The sequence below is a fragment of the Gadus chalcogrammus genome, chromosome 16, assembly GCF_026213295.1.
Source record: "Gadus chalcogrammus isolate NIFS_2021 chromosome 16, NIFS_Gcha_1.0, whole genome shotgun sequence".
Classification (NCBI taxonomy): Eukaryota; Metazoa; Chordata; class Actinopteri; order Gadiformes; family Gadidae; genus Gadus; species Gadus chalcogrammus.
The window spans coordinates 8841504-8861203 of NC_079427.1; the positions used below are offsets into that span (position 1 = coordinate 8841504).

General features: G+C 38.5%; 4 protein-coding genes across 4 annotated transcripts; all 4 read right to left on the reverse strand.

The window, feature by feature from the left end:
• Nucleotides 1–735: 735 nt before the first annotated feature.
• Nucleotides 736–1671, reverse strand: LOC130405355 (putative gustatory receptor clone PTE01). Its single transcript, XM_056610416.1, has one exon. The coding sequence runs from the start codon at nt 1669–1671 to the stop codon at nt 736–738; it is 936 nt and encodes a 311-aa protein (XP_056466391.1).
• Nucleotides 1672–5969: 4298 nt separating this feature from the next.
• Nucleotides 5970–7037, reverse strand: LOC130406604 (olfactory receptor 1509-like). Its single transcript, XM_056612268.1, has one exon. The coding sequence runs from the start codon at nt 6918–6920 to the stop codon at nt 5970–5972; it is 951 nt and encodes a 316-aa protein (XP_056468243.1). The 5' UTR covers nt 6921–7037.
• A 5541-nt stretch (nt 7038–12578) lies between these two features.
• LOC130406607 (olfactory receptor 1509-like) lies at nt 12579–13558 on the reverse strand. Its single transcript, XM_056612272.1, has one exon. It carries the CDS (start codon nt 13524–13526, stop codon nt 12579–12581), a length of 948 nt encoding a protein of 315 aa, XP_056468247.1. The 5' UTR covers nt 13527–13558.
• Nucleotides 13559–17160: 3602 nt separating this feature from the next.
• Nucleotides 17161–18108, reverse strand: LOC130405356 (olfactory receptor 1509-like). The gene has a single exon (XM_056610417.1). It carries the CDS (start codon nt 18106–18108, stop codon nt 17161–17163), a length of 948 nt encoding a protein of 315 aa, XP_056466392.1.
• Nucleotides 18109–19700: the final 1592 nt, after the last annotated feature.

Below are 19700 nucleotides of genomic sequence, written 5' to 3' on the forward strand. Positions count from 1 at the left end.
GTCAATCTACCTTACTGGGACATGCTCCTATGAAAAGTTACTCATGCCAGCAGCCAGACCCAAGCTACTGAAATGTTTTTCACACAGTCTTTTTATTGCATGGCAGTAGGCATGCAGGTATATTAATGGCAACCAAAGTGTACCTGTCGACTGATTTTATCATAACGTTTGACAACACTATAAACTCATATACAGGGACACATTTTTTACTATTTAAAGTGGAAAAATCTTATTTTATTAATTATCTCTCACTCTCCCTCTCGCACAAACCCATTGACAACGGACCATCTTTGAATATAAGGAATGCCAGTAATACCCAGAAACTCGAATACCAGGTCTTAATCTCATTGATTGCAAATGTACACGGTTTGTTGATGCTTTTTTGTGCGTGCAATACGTCCCAGCCAATTAACTCATGAACAGGCCTTCATAGCGACCCTTGTCGTCACACTGGTAAAAAAAGGCCTCCTCATTTCCGGTTTACATGGATCTATTCAATTTGACAACTCTCAAATGTTGAGCTTTGGGGTGGTTGATTTTAGCGCTATTGACTTATTCAAATTTAATATCAAATAATAAAATACTATTAATAATACGTACAAATATGTACGCAAAATTGGGAGGTCAAAAAAGAAAAATATAGGCACATGATAACAAAAGTGTTGCAAACACTGTGTTTGAAAACACACTATTTATATTTGATGGCAATAATATTGTATCTTATCATTTGTAGGCTCACCTCACTGTTTTAAGCATTTTAATTATGCTTTTCTGAAGTTCTTTGGTCTTCAACCCATATATAAGTGGATTGAGTACTGGGGGAAATATAATAATGGATACACCCAGAGCTCTCCTCAGGTATGGGGACACACTCTCAAATCTGTGAGAGATCAAAGTGATGGCAGCATTGAATTCAAAGAATAAAAAAACTACCAGATGTGTTCCACATGTTTGGAGAGCTTTACCTCTCGCGTCAGCCTGCTTCGTCATCATACAAGTCAACAAGATCTGGATGTATGTGTATGTTACTATAACCAGCGGTATTCCTTGAATTACGCCAGTGAAAAACAAGCCAAAGTAGTTATTGAACTTTGTGTCATCACAGATTAGTTTTTGCATAGCTGGATTGTTGCAGAAAATATCCACAATATGAGTCCTGCAAATTCGGAACCTGGCAACTAAAGAAAACAACACAATGTAAAACAAAATCTCTGCGAACCAAATGGCAATAATGAGTCTCATTAAAGTTTTCGGATTCATAATAGACATGTACCTAAGGGGCAAGCATATGGCGACATATCTGTCATAGGCCATCGCTGTTAGAAACAAGAAGTTCCCTGTACCATAGAAGTAAAGGAAAAAAGCCTGAAAGAAGCACCCAGGGTAGGAAATAGAGCGGTTCTTGGTCAAAATGCTGGTTACAAGCTGTGGTAAAAAAGCAGTGGCTCCAATCATGTCCATTAATGGTAGGTTTAAAAGCAGGAGGAACATGGGCTTATGTAAACTCTTTGTGAAGACAATCGTTGCAAACACCAGTGTATTGCAGAGCAAAATGGTCATATACGTCAGAGTTCCTAAGACAAAAACTGGGTATTCCTGGCCAGGCGGTAGGTCTAATGACTGTAGTGTTAGTTGCATAGCCCAGTCACTCAGCGGATCACTTGTGTTCATCGTGAGATTTTTTTAGTTTCCAAAGAACGGGCTCTTTCTAGAAGAAATACAAGAAAAAAAGGTTAATCAGTTATAGCATTATGAGGAGTAATAATGAAGTAATATAACTAGGGCTGTTAAAATTAGCTAGGTAATAACACATGAACGCTATCTTATTTTAATTTGCTTAATAAAAATGTACGCATTAACACACATTCTTTTGTGATTTATCAAGGTTTGGCCCACAGAAAGTGAATATTTGTATCAGATTTCTTTTTTTCTTTTTAGTTCCACTTACTTTACATTCAATTACGCTTGCAGTAGATGGCATTTAACAATTCCCAAATCTGTGGTGCTTCTTATTTTAATTTAACTACACTTGTAGTAACTGTTGGTTTACAATTGCTCTAAGTAACTGCCGGTTTACATTTCCCAAATCTGTGGTGTTCCGTAAGTTTCATATTCAACCTACACTGAGTGAGTCAATAAATCTCCCTCAAAATCACTTGGTCTAGTAGTTGCTTATTCAGTACATTTGGCATGAATGATAATGTCATTCCATTTTATAATCTCATTCATCTTCAATTGGAATCGATTTAAAATATAATTAAGAAAATAAGTGAGGGAATTAATCGTGAGTTAACTCACCAATACTATGTGATAAATCGCGATAAAAACTCTTATTCGTTTGACAGCCCTAAATATAACACAGCATGATATCATCTAACTATAAAAGAAGAAGTCTGTCCATCCCCCGATTTCTCGACAACCTTTCAACCGATCGATTTCACGCTTCACGGGAGCTTTGCTGAGGCTCAAATGAACCAACAAGAAAGCTGCAAGATGCAATACCAGACGCCAAGCAATCGATCTGTTCCGAACACTGCAACTTAAATAGTGGTTGTTATTTAACAGGCAAAAGTACAGTGACACCATTAGAAAACTCCTCAAGACTCTGTGTGACACACATTGCTGAATACTTGCTCTCCTTCCACAAGCATCTTACCTTTACTGAGATGCAGCATTGCAGCTGCAGGGCTGATTGGTAGCTATTTTATTGGCCTTTAATAAAAGGAACGCCCATTGAAATTGTGTCAAAGTGTTGCCTTAGGGCCAGTAAATTGTGTCTTGGGGCCAGTTGGATGGGTTTTAGGGCTAGATCATTTGGTCTAAGGTCCAGTTGTGTGGGGCTTAGGGCAAGTTCATTGAGGTTTATAGCCGGTTAATTAACACAAAATGTGTTTTATCATTCAACACAAGGTATATTAATCACAAAATAAAAATAGTGGTGTTTACTTAATGCTTGATTTCATTGCACAATCAGACACATACTTACACGCACAAACTAGAAATGAGTCTTCCTTTTAGAAGTATTACTTTTTTGTTGCTTGTTTTGATTACGTGATATATTTTTCCTGAAACATAAATTACGCAGTGCCAATACATTATCCAAAATGTTTTTAATATTTATCAAACCATAAGTTTTATTCATTTATTTTTTTAATAGAACAAATCTCAGCTTATGTTGTAAGGTCCATCTACCTTACTGGGACATGCTCCTATGAAAAGTTGCTCATGCCAGACCCAAGCTACTGAAATGTTTTTCACACATAGACTTTTTATTGCATGGTAGCAGGCATGCAGGTATATTAATGGCAACCAAAGTGTACCTGTCGACTGATTTTATCATAACGTTTGACGACGCTATAAACTCATAGTGTTACCCATACAGGGACACATTTTTAACTATTTAAAGTGGATGAATCTTATTTCATTGAATACCTCTCACTCTTCCTCTCTCACAAACCCATTGACAACGGACCGTCTTTGAATATAAGGAATGCCGGTAATACCCAGAAACTCGAATACCCGGTCATAATCTCATTGATTGCAAATGTACACGTTTTGTAGATGCTTTTTTGTGCTTGCAATACGTCCCCACCAATTAACACATATAGAAAGTCATTTAAAGGGGACACATTATACCACCGGGCGTGAATGTTATACACTCACACCTCATCTGCCCATGCAGTGCTCCAGGACAGATATTTTATAATCATATAAACAAGGGAGATCCAAGAGAGAAATACAAAACAAACAGACCAGAGTGGGGGGCTGAACTCAAGTCAGAGGCTACCAATAGGATAGAGCTACAGCTATGAAGCTGCATTTACAGATGGTCAGACTGGTTCAATTCCCAACATAGAGGTTCTGGGCTCCATCCCTAATGTCCGCAGCCTACCTGTAGACATCCTTCTGTAAGATGGTGAACATCTGCCTGCTCCTTAATGACATGCATCTAAATTCATTGTTAATGGATTTGGATAAAGGCATCTGCTAAATGGCTCAATAGTAAATAGATGGATCTTTTACAGAAATGATCCAAATTATTAAATGGGTTGACCTGTTAGACAGTGTTAGATTTCAGCTTATTTCTGAACTGTTCGTATAGACTCTGCATTGTGTATTTTCCGTAATTCTTGAAGTCGAAATCAAAGCAACTTGACAGGTTGGATAAGATGGTTGAACAGATGGTTTATTCGAGGATGTAATACGGCGCGATACAGACTTAGGTTGAATAATCTATAGTGGACGCGGTTGAGGAGCAGTTTTGAGACGTGTTCCTTGTCTGTCGAACCCTCTTCTCACCGAACCAAAGGGTTGAGGCGAGTGTTATATTAAAGAAAACATGAAGAACAAGAGAACAGAAGCACTCTCACCCTTGATAGGGTATATATGGCCCTGGCTATGTCCCAGACAACCAGGTGGGTTCATCCTTGTTGAGACATAACAAATGGCGGAATGTTGGAAATAACACCTTGTATCAGTGTGAGAGGCACTGGCCTGTTCCTAGACTAGAAATGTGAACACAGATAGACACTAAAATACACCAACATTCTACAACAGGGTAGACTTTGACATGATCTGTGTACTAACCATGGGAGAGTAACCATGTGTTACAGCCATGTATGTCTATCCCAGTCTTCCTGTCAGGGTCTTACTCCATGTCGTTTGTTGCTGTTGTCCAGATGGATCTCTGTGTTGTTTTCTTCATATGATTCCGTGGATGTGGGGATGTGTTAAGCACTTTTATCCAAAGAGATTACGATTATTAATTTTATTTATTGAAGAATTGAATGTTAATAATCAGATCGGTTTAGGACTCTCGCTCAAGGCTGCTTATAGGAAGGCTGTAGACACTTTTATTCTGTACCCAGAAACTTTCGGCTGGCCTTGAGGTCAAATGTATTAACTAGCCTACTACTCTTCCCCCAACTCTTAAAACTCATTTTTACAGATATACTTGCTTTAATATGCTCTATGTTTGAGTCTCAGTTTATTGTTCAGAATTCCAAAAAGTGTTGATATATGATATTTTCAAGTTAAATATTTGTCACAAACTAACCCATTCTTTTTTTTGACTTGTTTTCTTCAGTTAACCTTAATGCATAAAGACAAACCCAAAAATATTGTTCAGGGGAGAAACATGCAGAAATTAAATGTTTGACTAAAAATGATGAAGGTCAAGTTTATGGGCCATTTAAAGCAGCAGTATTGTGATTGATTGAATAATGTGGCAGATTGTTTTTGTTGGATTGAGCATTATGCACCAATCCAACAAAAAAAATTGGTGCCTGGGGTTCTCTTAAGTGTACTTGTGATTGATTTAACAATGCTAATTTGCATAGTCATATGTTTGTATAAATCTGCAATAAATCAGCAACATTCCATTTTCAAGAGAAATCCAAAAATACCATAAGGTCGGGCATTTTTTGGTAATTTGGGATTGCGGCCAGTTTTTACAATCGTTTCAAGGTCTTCCAAAACTTTCCAGGAACAGAAAATACTTTCCAGGCAAGCAATATGGGTCCCGTAGGCAATAAAATGTACCATGTCAAATCAGAACAGGATTGGCCAGATACCAGGTTTGAGATTTTTTCCTAAAACGGGGAGGGGCGAAGCCGCTTAGGTTTGACTGGGATTTTTAGCAACCATTGTCGTCAAAAAAACTCCCCATTTCCTGTTTACGTGGATCTATTCAATTTGACAACTCTCAGTTGTTCAGCTTTGAAGTGGTTGATTTTAGCGCTTTTGACTCATTCAATTTCAATATCAAATGATACTATTATAAAAATGGCTCATAAAAAGTCTGCAATTCTTGGTCTCTGAAAGTAGGAGCGCACTGACTTTTTCGTAGTGGTTTCATATTAATACCCCAAAAACTGTGAGCAGATAATTGTGCAAAATAAGGTGGAAAAATATAAATATATAGGCACATGATATAGTGTGGCTTTCCTTGCAAACACACTAATGATGTGTTATTTGTACGCTAACCTTACTCGTTTAAAAAATGTAATCATGCTTTTCTGAAGTTCTTTTGTCTTTAACCCATATATAAGTGGATTGAGTACTGGGGGAAATATAATAATTGATACACCCATAGCTCTTCTCAGGTATGGGGACGCACTCTCAAATCTGTGAGAGATCAAAGTGATTGCAGCATTGAATTCAAAGAATAAAAAAACCACCAGATGTGTTCCACATGTTTGGAGAGCTTTCCCTCTCGCATCAGCCTGCTTCGTCATCATGCATGTCAACAAGATCTGGATGTATGTGTATGTTACTATAACCAGCGGTATACCTTGAGTTACGCAAATTAAAAACAAGCCATAGTAGTTATTGACCTTTGTGTCATCACAGAGTAGCTTGTTCATAGATGGATTGTTGCAGAAAATATCCACAATATGAGTCCTGCAAATTCTGAACCTGGCAACTAAAGAAAACAACAATATGTTAGACAAAATCTCTGCGAACCAAATGGCAATAATGAGTCTCATTATAGTTTTCGGAATCATTATAGAGTTGTACCTAAGGGGCAAGCATATGGCGACATACCTGTCATAGGCCATTACTGTTAGAAACAAGAGGTTCCCTGAACCGTAGAAGTGAAGGAGAAAAGCCTGAAAGAAGCACCCAGGGTAGGAAATAGAGCGGTTCTTTGTCAAAATGCTGGTTACAAGCTGTGGTAGAAAAGCAGTGGCTCCAATCATGTCCATTAATGGTAGGTTTAAAAGCAGGAGGAACATGGGCTTATGCAAACTCTTTGTGAAGACAATCGTTGCAAACACCAGTGTATTGCAGAGCAAAATGGTCATATATGTCAGAGTTCCTAAGACAAAAACTGGGTATTCTTGGCCAGGCGGTAGGTCTAACGACTGTAGTGTTAGTTGCATAGCCCAGTTACTTAGCGGATCACTTGTGTTCATCATTAGGTTGCTTTAGTTTCCAAGAACGGGCTCTTTCTAGAAGAAATACAAGAAAAAAAGGTTAATCAGTTATAGCAGTATGAGGAGTAATAATGAAGTAATATAACTAGGGCTGTTAAAATTAGCTAGATAATAACACATGAACGCTATCTTATTTTAATTTTCTTAATAAAAATGTACGCATTAACACACATTCTTTTATTTGATTTTTTTGTGATTTATCAAGGTTTGGCCCACAGAAAGTGAATATTTGTATCAGATTTTTTATTTTCTTTTTAGTTCCACTTACTTTACATTCAATTACACTTGCAGTAGATGACATTTAACAATTCCCAAATCTGTGGTGCTTCTTATTTTAATTTAACTACACTTGTAGTAACTGTTGGTTTACAATTGCGCTGAGTAACTGCCGGTTTACATTTCCCAAATCTGTGGTGTTCCGTAAGTTTCATATGCAACCTACACTGAGTGAGTCAATAAATCTCCCTCAAAATCACTTGGTCTAGTAGTTGCTTTTTCAGTACATTTGGTATGAATGATAATCTCATTCCATTTTATAATCTCATTCATCTTCAATTGGAATCGATTTAAAATATAATTAAGACAATAAGTGAGTGAATTAATCGTGAGTTAACTCACCAATAGCCTACTATGCGATAAATCGCGATAAAAACTCTTATTCGTTTGACAGCCCTAAATATAACACAACATGATATCATCTAACTATAATAGAAGGAGTCTGTCCATCCCCCGATTTCTCGACAACCATTCACCCGATCGATTTCACGCTTGACGGGTGTTTTGCGGAGGCCCAAATGAAGTGAAGTGTTGAGTGTGAAGATGTTTGGATGAGCGGTTAACAAGAAAGCTACAAGATTCAATACCAAAAACAGATGCCAAATAATTGACCTGTTCTGAACACTGCAACTTAAATAGTGGTAGTTATTTAACAGGCAAAAGAATAGTAGCACCATTAGAAAACGCCTAAAGAATCAGTGTGACACACATTGCTGAATACTCTCTCTCCTTCCAAAAGCATCTTACCTTTACGAGATGCAGCATTGCGGCTGCAGTGCTGATTGGAAGCTGTTTTATTGGCCTTTAACAAAGGAACGCCCATTGATATTGTGACAAAGTGTTGCCTTAGGCCAGTAAATTGTGTCTTGGGGCCAGTTGGGTGGGTTTTAGGGCTAGGTGATTTGGTGCAAGTCCAGTTAATTGGGGCATGGGGCAAGTTCATTGAAGTTTATAGCTGGTTAATTAATACAAAACTTTTTTCATCATTCAACACAAGGTATATCAATCACAAAATAAAAATAGTTGTGTTTACTTAATGTTTGATTTCATTACACACACACACACACACACACACACACACACACACACACACACACACACACACACACACACACACACACACACACACACACACACACACACACACACACACACACACACATATTTGCACACACACGTTAGACATTAGTCTTGCTTTTAGAAGTATTACTTTTGTCTTACTTGTTTTGATTACGTGATATATTTTTCATGAACAATAAATTACGCTGTAACGCCAGTACATTATCCAACATTTTTCCAACATTTATCAAACCATACGTTTTATTCATTTATTTTTTTAATAGAACAAACCTCAGCTAACTTTATATTGCATGGCAGTTGGCATGCAGTTATATTAATGGCAACCAAAGTGTACCTGTCGACTGATTTTATCATAACGTTTGACAATGCTCTAAACTCATAGTGTTACCCATACAGGAACACATTTTTTTACTATTTAAAGTGCATGAATCTTATTTTATTGATTCCCTCTCACTCTCCCTCTCTCACAAACCCATTGATAACGGACAGTCTTTAAATATAAGGAATGCCGGAAATACCCAGAAACTCGAATACCCGGTCTTAGGCCCCGTCCACACAAAGCCGATTTCATGACGAAACCGCAAAGGTCTTGTACGGTTCGGCCTTCCGTCCACACGAAGCCGGCGAATCCGCTGACCGAAACCGCAAACTTCTGAAACCACCCTCGGAGGTGGTTTCAAATCTATCCGGTTTCGTTTTGGTTTCGTGTGGACGCCTGAAACCGACTGAAACCGCAAACCATGACGTCATCGCCCCACCCCTCGACCTCCTAGCCAATGGCTCTTAAGCCCGCGGAGTCTCAGAAATCCCAACAAAAAAGTTGATGGCGGACTACAAGCTTGTAATCGTTCTGCAGCATATCATGTCCCTTGTTGGGTTGCTAAGCCATTATTTATTGAGAATCTAGTTCGCCTTCGTAGAAGAGCTGTTTGTTTGTGTTGTTAGTGGTTCGGGGGGCAGCCTTTATGCGCATGCTCGCCTCTTCTTCTTCTGGATTTGTGTACCAGAAGCAGCGCCCCTTATGGGCCTGGAATGTTTACTACAGCGTTTCTACAGATCTATCCGGTTTCGCTTGGCTTCGTCTTTACGGAGATACTTCGAAACCGGATAGATCGAAACCGTAACGGTTTCGCCCGTTTCGGCTTCGTGTGGACGGGGCCTTAATCTCATTGATTGCAAATGTACCGTATTTTCCGGACTATAAGTCGCGGTTTTTTTGTAGTTTGGCTTGCCCTGCGACTTATATTTCGAAGCGACTTATATACCAAAATTGTGCGTACATAATCTTCGGCCGCAAGATGGCACCGTCATTTATTAGGCCTACAACTGAACGCTGCAAGCCTAGTGCACCACCGAATAAATTATATTCTCGTCGTCATCGTCCTCAATGTCCTCCGGTTCAACCAAAGCTACCCCAGCCTTAGCTGCAATGTTGTGCAACATAGCTGTCATCTGTCACACATATCACAGCGCATGACTTGGCCGGCGAAAACTGGAGCCCTCCGCTGGCAACTTCCACCTCCCGATCGTGCGCTCAGGTTTAGGACCGCGGCGCATACGCGTCCGGTGGAATCCCGGTGTCACTGAATTCGGTATACTCTCAGAACTACGAGTGGGACCGACACACCTATATTGCTATTGCAATTTTATTCAGTCTCTCCAGACTAAACGTTCTTGCTTAAATGTTTAAAAATAAATGCGACTTATACACCGATGCGACGTATATATGTTTTTTTCATCGTCATGGAGCATTTTTTGACTGATGCGACTAATACTCGGGAGCGACGTATAGTCCGGAAAATACGGTACACGTTTTGTAGATGCTTTTTTGTGCGTGCAATACGTCCCCACCAATTTACACATATAGGAAGTAATTTAAAGGGGACATATTGTACCACCAGGCGTGAGTGTGATTAGCCATTACAAGCCGTTTTGAAAATGTGCTGCTTCTGACATCACAGGTGGGCGTGTCCACCTAGATGCATGACGGATAGATGAGGAAGGTTTGCTACAGTCCACTGGGTAGGCTGGTAGACTGATCTATCCAGCACACATCTAGGTGGACACGCCAACCTGTGATGTCAGAAGCTGCACATTTTCAAAACGGCTTGTAATGGCTTATCACACTCACACCTGGTGGTATAATATGTCACCTTTAGCCTGTATTATATACAGTCTGAGTTTGTTACACCAACACTGGAGCTTGACTGCGGGATACACTTTGTGAAGAGGAATGTCTAAGTGCTGGCTTGAGACCAATGGGGCTGACGGTGAGAACACAGCGTTGTCCAGTCAGAGTTCCAAAGTTTATAGGCTTTATTTCCCAAAGGTGCGAGCAAGACTTAATGGATGTGTGTAGGTAGGTAGGTAGGTAGGACGATAATTTGTGAAGGTAGGTAGGTAGGATTATAGTGTTTGTAGCTAAAGTGTGATGGGTAGGTAGTTAACAATAATCAGAATAATTACAAATGTAAGGGTCCAAAAACAAAATAAGGGTAAATGTTGCCAGCCGGTATATTTAATGATTCCATCGTCAGCTCCAATGTCCAGTGACCTGGGGTATCATACATGACCTGTACATTTATGTTCGGCCTATGCAGTGCTCCAGAACAGTTATCTTATAATCATGTGAGAACCAGGGAGACCCAAGAGAGAAATACAAAACAGACAGACCAGGGTGGGGGGCTGAACTCAAGTCAGAGGCTACCAATAGGATAGAGCTACGAAGCTGCATTTACAGATGGTCAAACATGGTTCAATTCCCTACACAGAGGTTCTGGGCTCCATCCCTAATGTCCGCAGCCTACCTGTAGACATCCTTCTGTAAGATGGTGATCCCCTGCCTGCTCCTTAATGACATGTATCTGAATTCATTGTTAATGGATTTGGATAAAGGCATCTGCTAAATGGCTCAATAGTAAATAGATGGATCTTTGACCGAAATTATCCAAACTAGCAAATGGGTTGACCAGTTAGACAGGGTAGACTTTGACATGATCTGTGTACTAACCGTGGGACTGGAACCATGTGTTACAGCCATGTGTGTCTATCCCAGTCTTCATGTCAGGGTTTTACTCTACGTAGTTTGTTGCTGTTGTCCAGATGGATCTCTGTGTGGTTTTCTTCATATGATTCAGTGGATGTGGGGATGTGTAAAGCGCTTTAATCCAAAGAGATTACGATTATTAATTGTATTTATTGAATAATTGAATGTTAATAATCAGATCGGTTTAGGACTCTCACTCAATGCTGCTTACAGTAAGGCTGTAGACACATTTATTCTGTACCCAGAAACTTTCGACTGGCCTTGAGGTCAAATGCATCAACGACTACTCTTCCCCCAACTCTTAAAACTAATTTTTACAGATATACTTGCTATATTAAATACTTGCTCTATGTTTATGTCTCCATTCATTGTTAAAAAAAAAGTGTATATCTAAAATATCTTCAAGTTGAATGGTTCTGATTTGTCACAAACTACCCCATTCTTTTTTTTGACTGGCGTTCTTAAGTTAACCTTAATGCATAAAGACAAACCCAAATACATTGTTCAGGGGAGAAACATGCAGAAATTAAATGTTTGAGTAAAGTTGATGAAGGTCAAGTTTATGGGCCATTTTAAGCGGTATTGTGATTGATTGAATAATGTGGCTAATTGTTTTTGTTTGATTGAGCTTTATGCACCACGTTATAGATCCCTGGGAAGCGGACTTGTGATTTATGGAAAAATGCTAAATTGAATAATTTTATTTTTTTATAAATCAGCAATAAATCAGCAATAACCGATTTTTAAGATAATCAAAAAAATACCATAAATTTGGGCATTCTTGGTAATTTGAGTTTTGGTCAGTTTTTACAATTGTTTCATAGTCTTCCAAAACTTTCCAGGAACAGAAAATACTTTCCAGGCAAGTATTATGGGTCACGTCGTAAATTTTTTTACCATGACAAATACGGCCAGGATTGTCCGTTTACCAGGTTCGAAACAACTCTCAGTTGTTCAGCTTTGAATGGTTGATTTTAGCGCTTTTGAATCATTCAATTTCAATATCAAATATTACTATTTTAAAGATGACTATTATAAAAAGTCTGCAATTCGTGGTTTCTGAAAGTAGGAGCGCACTGACTTTTTCGCAGTGGTTTCATATTAATACCCCAAAATCTGTAGGAGCAGATAATTACGCAAAATTAGGTATAAAAAAATATATAGGCACATGATAACAATAGTGAGGCTTTCTTTGCAAACACACTAATGATATTTTATTGCAATAGTATTTTATCTTGTCATTTGTAGGCTAACCTCACTCTTTTAAAAAATGTTATCATGCTTTTCTGAAGTTCTTTAGTCTTTAACCCATATATAAGTGGATTTAGTACTGGGGGAAATATAATAATTGATACACCCATAGCTCTTCTCAGGTATGGGGACACACTCTCAAATCTGTGAGATATCAAAGTGATGGCAGCATTGAATTCAAAGAATAAAAAAACCACCAAATGTGTCCCACATGTTTGGAGAGCTTTCCCTCTTGCATCAGCCTGCTTCGTCATCATACAAGTCAACAAGATCTGAATGTATGTGTATATTATTATAACCAGCGGTATTCCTTGAATTACGCCAATTAAAATCAAGCCAAAGTAGTTATTGACCTTTGTGTCATCACAAAGTAGTTTGTTCATAGATGGATTGTTGCAGAAAATATCCACAATATGAGTCCTGCATATTCTGAACCTGGCAACTAAAGAAAACAATACCATGTTAAATAAAATCTCTGCGAACCAAATGGCAATAATGAGTCTCATTATTGTTTTTGGATTCATGATGGAGTTGTACCTAAGGGGCAAGCATATGGCGACATACCTGTCATAGGCCATCACTGTTAAAAACAAGAGGTTCCCTGCACCGTAGAAGTGAATGAGAAAAGCCTGAAAGAAGCACCCAGGGTAGGAAATAGAGCGGTTCTTGGTCAAAATGCTGGTTACAAGCTGTGGTAGAAAAGCAGTAGCACCAATCATGTCCATTATCGGTAGGTTTAACAGCAGCAGGAACATGGGCTTATGCAAACTCTTTGTGAAGACAATCGTTGCAAACACCAGTGTATTGCAGAGCAAAATGGTCATATATGTCAGAGTTCCTAAGACAAAAACTGGGTATTCTTGGCCAGGCGGTAGGTCTAATGACTGTAGTGTTAGTTGCATAGCCCAGTTACTCAGCGGATCACTTGCGTTCATCGTTAGGTTGCTTTAGTTTCCAAAGAACGGGCTCTTCCTAGAAGAAATACAAGAAAAAAAGGTTAATCAGTCATAGCAGTATGAGGAGTAATAATAAAGTAATGTATCTAGGGCTGTCAAAATTAGCTAGATAATAACCCATGAATGCTTTCTTAACACGCATTAACAAACATTTTTTTTCTTTTGTTTGTGATTTATCAAGGTTTTAGAAAGTGAATATTAATTTCAGAATTCTTTTTTGTTTTTAGTTCCACTTACTTTACATTAAATTACATTTGCAGTAGGTGACATTTAACAATTCGCAAATCTGTGGTGCTACTTATTTTAATTTAACTACATTTATAGTCACTGTTGGTTTACAATTGTTCTAAGTAACTGCCTGTTTACATTTCCCAAATCTGTGGTGTTCCGTAAGTTTCATATTCAACCTACACTGAGTGAGTCAATAAAACTCCCTCAAGATCACTTGTTCTAGTATTCGCTTATTCAGTGCATTTGGTATGAATGATAATGTCATTCCATTTTACAATCTCACTTAACTTCAATTGGAAGTGATTTAAAATATAATTTGAAAAATACGATTATTCATGAGTTAACTCAGCAATACTATGCGATAAATCGCAAAAAAAAAATCGTAATCGTTTGACAGCCCTAAATATAACACAGCATGATATCATCTAACTATAACAGAAGGAGTCCGTCCATCCCCCGATTTCTTGACAACCATTGACCCGATCGATTTTACACTTGACGGGTGTTTTGCTGAGGCCCCAATGAACTGAAGGGGTGGGTGTGAAGATGTTTGGATGAGCGGTAAAGAAGAAATCTGCAAGATGCAATACCAGAAGCCAAGCAATCGACCTGTTCCGAACACTGCAACTTAAATAGTGGTAGTTATTTAACAGGCTAAAGTACAGTGACACCATTAAAAAACTCCTCAAGACTCAGTGTGACACACATTGCTGAATACTTGCTCTCCTTCCACAAGCATCTTACCTTTACTGAGATGCAGCATTGCAGCTGCAGGGCTGATTGGAAGCTATTTTATTGGCCTTTAACAAAAGGAACGCCCATTGATATTGTGTTCAAGTGTTGCCTTAGGGCCAGTAAATTGTGTCTTGGGGCCAGTTGGATGGGTTTTAGGGCTAGATCATTTGGTGTAAGGTCCAGTTGTGTGGGGCTTAGGGCAAGTTCATTGAGGTTTATAGCCGGTTAATTTACACAAAATGTGTTTTATCATTCAACACAAGGTATGTTAATCACAAAATAAAAATAGTTGTGTTTACTCAATGTTTGATTTCATTACACAAACACACACATACTTAAACGCACAAACTAGAAATTAGTCTTCCTTTAAGAAGTATTACTTTTATGTTGCTTGTTTTGATTATGTGATACATTTTTCCTGAAACATAAAGTACGCAGTGCCAATACATTATCCAAAATGTTGCCAATATTTATCAAACCATAAGTTTTATTCATTTATTTTTTTAATAGAACAAACCTCAGCTTAAATTGTAAGGTCAATCTACCTTGCTGGGACATGCTCCTATGAAAAGTTTCTCATGCCAGACCCAAGCTACTGAAATGTTTTTCACACATAGACTTTTTATTGCATGGTAGTAGGCATGCAGGTATATTAATGGCAACCAAAGTGTACCTGTCGACTGATTTTATCATAACGTTTGACAACGCTATAAACTCATAGTGTTACCCATACAGGGACACATTTTTTACTATTTAAAGTGGATGAATCTTATTTTATTGAATACCTCTCACTCTTCCTCTCTCACAAACCCATTGACAACGGACCGTCTTTGAATATAAGGAATGCCGGTAATACCCAGAAACTCGAATACCCGGACATAATCAAATTGATTGCAAATGTACACGTTTTGTAGATGCTTTTTTTGTGCTTGCAATACGTCCCCACCAATTAACACATATAGAAAGTCATTTAAAGGGGACACATTATACCACCAGGCGTGAATGTTATTAGCCATTACAAGCCGTTATGAAAATGTGCAGCTTCTGACATCACATGTGGGCGTGTCCACCTAGATGCATGACGGTAGACTGATCTATCCAGCACACATTTAGGTGGACACGCCCACCTTTGATGTCAGAGGCGGCACAAATTCAAAATGGCTTATAATTGCTAATTACACTCACACCTGGTGGTATAATATGTCACCTTTAACCTGCATTATATACAGTCTAAGTGTGTTACACCAACACTGGAGATCGACTGGCGGGATACACTTTGTAAAGAGGAGTGTCTAAGTGCTGGCTTAAGACGAAGTGGGAGTCGGGGAGAACACAGCGTTGTCCAGTCAGAGTTCCAAGGTTTATAGGCTTTATTTCCCAAAAGTGCGAGCAAGACTTAATGGATGCGTGTAGGTAGGTAGATAGGATGATAGTGTGTGTAGCTAAGGTGTGATGGGTAGGTGGTTAATAATAAGCAGAATAATCACATATGTAAGGGTCCCAAAAACAAAAGCAGGGTAAATGTAGCCAGCTGGTATATTTAATGATTCCATCGTCAGCTCCAGTGTCCAGTTACCAGGGCTATCATTTATTTTCATTATTGTATTTACCTTGTTGTCAAGGAATTACATTTTCCTGGAGAGAAGTCACAATATCTTATTTAACACTTCAAACAGCTCAATATTCATTGCTAACCTCTTGATATCTTACCTGTTACACTAGATAGTACTTCGGTCATCAAAAGTTATTGATACCGTGCATGTTCAGTGTATTTATGTTCTGCCCATGCAGTGCTCCAGGACAGATATTTTATAATCATATAAACAAGGGAGACCCAAGAGAGAAATACAAAACAAACAGACCAGGGTGGGGGGCTGAACTCAAGTCAGAGGCTACCAATAGGATAGAGCTACAGCTATGAAGCTGCATTTACAGATGGTCAGACTGGTTCAATTCCCAACACAGAGGTTCTGGGCTCCATCCCTAATGTCCGCAGCCTACCTGTAGACATCCTTCTGTAAAATGGTGAACATCTGCCTGCTCCTTAATGACAAGCATCTAAATTCATTGTTAATGGATTTGGATAAAGGCATCTGCTAAATGGCTCAATAGTAAATAGATGGAACTTTTACAGAAATTATCTAAATTAGTAAATGGGTTGACCTGTCCATCTGTGACGCCACGTCAGTGATGACGCTCACGCTTACGCATGTTCGTGAGCGTCATCACTGACGAGGCGTCTCCTTATCACCAGGACCATCAACAGGCCTTCATTGCGACCCTTGTCATCACACTGGTAAAAAAAAGGCCTCCACATTTCCGGTTTACATGGATCTATTTAATTTGACAACTCTCAGTTGTTGAGCTTTGGAGTGGTTGATTTTAGCGCTATTGACTTATTCAATTTTAAAATCAAATGATACCATACTATAAAATACATGAAGATCGCCATTAAAAAAAGTCTGCAATCCTTGGTCTCTGAAAGTAGGAGCGCACTGACTTATTGCTAGTGTTTTCATATTAATACCCCAAAAACTTTAGGAGCAGATATGTACGCAAAATTGGGGGGTCAAAAAAGAAAAATATAGGCACATGATAACCAAAGTGTGGCTTTCTTTGCAAACACACTATTATCTATCTTATCTTATCAATTGTAGGCTAACCTCACTTTATTAAACATTTTAATCATGCTTTCCTGAAGTTCTTTTGTCTTTAACCCGTATATAAGTGGATTGAGTACTGGGGGAAATATAATAATTGATACACCCACAGCTCTCCTCAGGTATGGGGACACACTCTGAAATCTGTGAGAGATCAAAGTGATGGCAGCATTGAATTCAAAGAATAAAAAAACCACCAGATGTGTTCCACATGTTTGGAGAGCTTTCCCTCTCGCATCAGCCTGCTTCGTCATCATACAAGTCAACAAGATCTGGATGTATGTGTATGTTACTATAACCAGCGGTATTCCTTGAATTACGCCAGTGAAAAACAAGCCAAAGTAGTTATTGAACTTTGTGTCATCACAGATTAGTTTTTGCATAGCTGGATTGTTGCAGAAAATATCGACAATATGAGTCCTGCAAATTCGGAACCTGGCAACTAAAGAAAATAACACTATGTAAAACAAAATCTCTGCTAACCAAATGGCAATAATGAGTCTCATTAAAGTTTTCGGATTCATGATAGACATGTACCTAAGGGGCAAGCATATGGCGACATACCTGTCATAGGCCATCACTGTTAGAAACAAGAAGTTCCCTGCACCGTAGAAATGAATGACAAAAGCCTGAAATAAGCACCCAGGGTAGGAAATAGAGCGGTTCTTGGTCAAAATGCTGGTTACTAGCTGTGGTAGAAAAGCAGTGGCACCAATCATGTCCATTATTGGTAGGTTTAACAGCAGCAGGAACATGGGCTTATGCAAACTCTTTGTGAAGACAATCGTTGCAAACACCAGTGTATTGCAGAGCAAAATGGTCATATATGTCAGAGTTCCTAAGACAAAAACTGGGTATTCCTGGCCAGGCGGTAGGTCTAATGACTGTAGTGTTAGTTGCATAGCCCAGTTACTCAGCGGTTCACTTGTGTTCATCGTTAGGTTGCTTTTGTTTCCAAAGAACGGGCTCTTTCTAGAAGAAATACAAGAAAAAAATGTTAATCAGTTATAGCAGTATGAGGACGGGAGTAATTATAAAGTAATATCTAGGGCTGCTAAAATTAGCTAGATAACCCACACTCTTAATTAAATTTGATTAACAAAAGTTAACGCATTAACACACATTTTTTTCTTTTCTTTTTTTGTGACTTATCAAGGTTTGGCCCACTGAAAGTGAATATTTGTATCAGAATTTTTTTATTTTTTTGGTTCCACTTACTTTGCATTCAATTACACTTGCAGGAGATGACGTTTAACAATTCCCAAATCTGTGGTGCTTCTTATTTTAATTTAACTACACTGAGTGAGTCAATAAATCTCCCTCAAGATCACTTGGTCTAGTAGTTGCTTATTCAGTACATTTGGTATGAATGATAATATCATTCCATTTCGTAATCTCATTCAACTTCAATTGGAATGGATTTAAAATATAATTAAAAAAATATGATCATTCGTGAGTTAACTCCCCATTACTATGTGATAAATTGCGATAACAATTCTAAATCGTTTGACATCCCCAAATATAACACAGCATGATATCATCTAACTATAACAGAAGGAGTCCGTCCATCCCCCGATTTCTTGACAACCATTGACCCGATCGATTTCACACTTGACGGGTGTTTTGCTGAGGCCCCAATGAACTGAAGGGGTGAGTGTGAAGATGTTTGGATAAGCGGTAAACACGAAAGCTGAAAGATGCAATACCAGACGCCATAAAATCAACCTGTTCCGAACACTGCAACTTAAATAGTGGTAGTTATTAAACAGGCAAAAGAACAGTGACACCATTAGAAAACTCCTCAAGACTCTGTGTGACACACATTGCTGAATACTTGCTCTCCTTTCACAAGCATCTTACCTTTACTGAGATGCAGCATTGCAGCTGCAGGGCTGATTGGAAGCTATTTTATTGGCCTTTAACAAAAGGAACGCCCATTGATATTGCGACAAAGTGTTGCCTTAGGGCCAGTAAATTGTGTCTTGGGGCCAGTTGGATGGGTTTTAGGGCTAGGTAATTGGGTGTAAGGTCCAGTTGTTTGGGGCTTAGGGCAAGTTCATTGAGGTTTATAGCCGGTTAATTAACACAAAATGTGTTTTATCATTCAACACAAGGTATATTAATCACAAAATAAAAATAGTGGTGTTTACTTAATGTTTGATTTCATTGCACAAACACACAAATACTTACACGCACAAACTAGAAATTAGTCTTCCTTTTAGAAGTTTTACTTTTATGTTGCTTGTTTTGATTATGTGATACATTTTTCCTGAAACATAAAGTACGCAGTGCCAATACATTATCCAAAATGTTTCCAATATTTATCAAACCATAAGTTTTATTAATATTTTTTTTTAATAGAACAAACCTCAGCTTATATTGTAAGGTCAATCTACCTTACTGGGACATGCTCCTATGAAAAGTTGCTCATGCCAGACCCAAGCTACTGAAATGTTTTTCACACATATACTTTTTATTGCATGGTAGTAGGCATGCAGGTATATTAATGGCAACCAAAGTGTACCTG

What these genes read in the sequence shown, in the direction of transcription:
- LOC130405355 (XM_056610416.1), bottom strand. Translation starts at nt 1,671, where the DNA reads ATGAACACAAGTGATCCGCTGAGTGACTGGGCTATGCAACTAACACTA.
- LOC130406604 (XM_056612268.1), bottom strand. Translation starts at nt 6,920, where the DNA reads ATGATGAACACAAGTGATCCGCTAAGTAACTGGGCTATGCAACTAACA.
- LOC130406607 (XM_056612272.1), bottom strand. Translation starts at nt 13,526, where the DNA reads ATGAACGCAAGTGATCCGCTGAGTAACTGGGCTATGCAACTAACACTA.
- LOC130405356 (XM_056610417.1), bottom strand. Translation starts at nt 18,108, where the DNA reads ATGAACACAAGTGAACCGCTGAGTAACTGGGCTATGCAACTAACACTA.